At 63.8% G+C, this 3,050-nt stretch overlaps 1 protein-coding gene across 1 annotated transcript in view; it reads left to right on the forward strand.

Moving 5' to 3' along the window:
* The window catches only part of PTPRN2 (protein tyrosine phosphatase receptor type N2), a 97,671-nt gene extending 96,065 nt beyond the window's left edge, over positions 1–1,606 (forward strand). Inside the window, exon 12 of the mRNA XM_029920879.1 lies at positions 61–1,606. Within this exon, the coding sequence (XP_029776739.1) occupies positions 61–132 (72 nt within the window). The 3' untranslated portion in view covers positions 133–1,606. The remainder of the gene's footprint in view (positions 1–60) is intronic.
* The last annotated feature ends 1,444 nt before the right edge of the window (positions 1,607–3,050 follow it).

Below are 3,050 nucleotides of genomic sequence, written 5' to 3' on the forward strand. Positions count from 1 at the left end.
CCCCCCCGTCTCCCGCTCACGCCCCCGTCCTTCCGCTCACGCCCCCCCTTGTCCTTCCAGGGCCAGTTCGAGTTCGCGCTGACGGCCGTGGCGGAGGAGGTCAACGCCATCCTCAAGGCCCTCCCGCAGTGAGCCCGGCGGCCAGGAGGCGCCCGCACCCGGAATGACAGTGACGTGTCTTCGGTCGCTGCGTGGTCAGCGCAGTTTACCGGTTACAATGTGCATTGTCGTTGAGCCAAATCACAGTGAGGAGAGGTTTGTGGAGTCGTCCAATCACACGGGGCAATCACTTTATCTGTCTTTACTTTCCTGGAAGAAAACCCTTGTCCTTAAAGCACACATTCCCTTCCTAACTGCAAACAGCAGCGTCCTGACGAGGCAGCGGCCTTCACACTCGCACGGGCTGCGAGGGCTGGCTTGTGACTGCGGGTCTGGGGCGCGGCCGGCTCCGCAGGGAGGGGGCCGGGCTGCCAGGGCACGGAGGGAAGGCCAGCAGGTGTAACAAACCCATTCGGCATCTGTCCCCGAGCCGCTCATCACCGGCGAGAGCCGCTGGCTTCTTCCGGAGTCCGAGCAGCAGTGGTTAACGTCCAGCAGCTTTGGGGCAAATAAAATCATCAGCGCATCTCCTTTCTGGCCCCACCCTGGCTGCTGGACGCCCGCCCCCGCCACTGTCCACAGCCCGTCTCTACCGCCCACCCCCGGGGACAGGCAGGGACAACTGCTCTCCCGCCTGGGGAGCGCCCACCTCCCTGGCCGCCGCCCGGGGTGATGCCTCACGCTGACAGCCAGGCTAGAGGCACCGAAAGTATGGATTCACAGAGCGCGATGGCAGGCGCAGCGACGGTCGCCCTCCCTCGGGACAGCCGGGATGGGGGCCGGGTCCCTGAGGAGCGCTCCACCCCCCCCTCCCCCGTCAGGCCTGCTCCCCCAGGGGGTATCGTGGGCCCGCCCGCCTCCCGAGCGCACCGCGGGCACCCACGGCCAGAAGGAGAGGCAGGGTGCCGTACCTGTCTGCCTGCGGGCGGGGTGGGCCTCCTCCCGGCCATCAGACCCTGTCACCTAGGTCAGACCCTCGTGCGACTCGCGCACAGGTGTCCAGAGGCGATCCGGGTTTGCCGAGGTAACACCGGACCATCAGGTTGGCCACCGCCAGTCCCGGAAGCAGGGGTTCGTCCTGCTGAGCTGGGACCGTGGCCGTGGGAAGGCACGCAGGCAGCTGCACACACCGCGGCTTCCGCTAGGATTAGGTGCAGGGCGTCGCGGTCCCTTCCACGCCCTGCTTGGCGCACACGCTCCTTCCGTCCCACATAGATGGCGTCCCACAGGCGGTCTCTGGGAGAGCGGCCTCTGGCTGGGGGGCAGGTGCCAAACGCATTGGTGTCTGTCAGCGGTCCGTGCCGTCATCCGCTGCAGTAGTTCCATGTCTTCGCCAGACTTGTTTCTCCCTTTCCGGAATCCAAATAATGAATAGAAACCAATTTATCTGAATATAGGAAGCATATACCTACTTGTAATTTCTAAATTCTTATGTTTCGAAAGAAATCCTCCAGTGTCAGATATATAGATATATTTAATGGTGTCAGATTAAACTTTTGATTTCACATTTGAATGGTCTTTCTTTGGGGAGGGGGGCCCCCTGCCCATCCTTGCTCCAGAGGCGGGGCGCGGAGGTTGCCGAGGGCAGGCAGGAGCCCTTCCCGGAACTCCACACCGTGTTGGCAGGGCCCGCTGTGCACCACGGGCCGGAGCATCTGGGAGGGCTCAGTCGTCAGAGTGACTGCCTGGCCGTGGTGACAAGCTGGGGCTGAGGTCCATCCGAGTTGCCTGCACCCTCTTCTCCTGCACGTCTGGCTGGTGTGAGCGCAGGGGCGGCTGCGGGTGACATCCCCCCCCCCCCGCCCTGAGCTCCCCCCTCAACCAGGTGGGTGCACAAGGACATGCCTCTCCCAACAGGACACGTGCTGGGGTCACTGGGGACAGTTCGCCCTGACAGAGGGACTCATTCGGGGTAGGGGAGGGCGCTGTGGCTCCTCCCATAACTGTCTCGGCAACCATGGCAACTCAGGGCTGCGTGTGGAATCAGCATGTCACAGAATCAGGTCATTGCTGACAGCTCTGGCTGGGTGGCCGTCGGTTACACCTATCTCTCCGACCCCCCCCTTCCCCCCGCTTGCCTCACGTTCGAGTCCTGCCTGGGCGTCGGCGGGCTTGTGCGTCCCACACACTGTGAAGTCACTGATGCTGATGTCACAGGTGTAGGCATCACATGTCGGGGGGGGGGGGCCTCTCTTGAGGGTCACGTGACAGATGTGCAGAAGAGACCGCGATGCCAGGGAAGGCTCCCTGCCGCCACGAGTATCTAGGACTCCTGGATAAAGTGCACCTTCCCCTCGTGCTGCGCCTCGGCTCTAGAGAAGGGACCGAGGAAACCCGCGGTCATGTGGGCGATGTCGATGCTCAGGGCACAAGGGCCGGCGCGCCACTCCGACCCCATGCCACGGCCGAGGCGGTGTGCCCGCCAACGGTCAGGAGCGGGCGCTCGGATCCGGGACCAGGGATGCGCTGAGGGACCCCTAGATGTGCGCTCAGCCAGACGCAGGGATGACACACCACGTCCTCTGTCCGCAGGGCCACATGGCCAGCTGCTGCTCACGGCACGCTCACGGCCGCGACTGCGGAATTCCTGCGGTCGAGCTCAGAGGCAGTCTGACTTCGCTGCGGAGGGGTCATGGCTGCTGGACACGAGGTGGGGACTGTGCCCGCGATTCCTTCGTGCCGCTCGCTGTGTGGAGCCTTCGATGGCTCACACTTCTGCATCAGGGGCGTCCTGTCCATCACACACTGGACGGTTCTCTAGACGGGCTCTGGGTTATCTACACCTGCTGATCGCTGCGATGTGACTGCCCGTAGATGTGACTGCCCGTGGAGGAGTCCAACGAGCAAAGGGCAGTGAGCGGGCAGACAGACTGACAGGTGGGGGGCAGCAGACAGACAGGTGGGGGGCAGACAGACTGACAGGTGGGGGGGCAGACTGACAGGTGGGCAGA

This window comes from Suricata suricatta, chromosome 2 (assembly GCF_006229205.1).
Source record: "Suricata suricatta isolate VVHF042 chromosome 2, meerkat_22Aug2017_6uvM2_HiC, whole genome shotgun sequence".
In the NCBI taxonomy this organism is placed as follows: Eukaryota; Metazoa; Chordata; class Mammalia; order Carnivora; family Herpestidae; genus Suricata; species Suricata suricatta.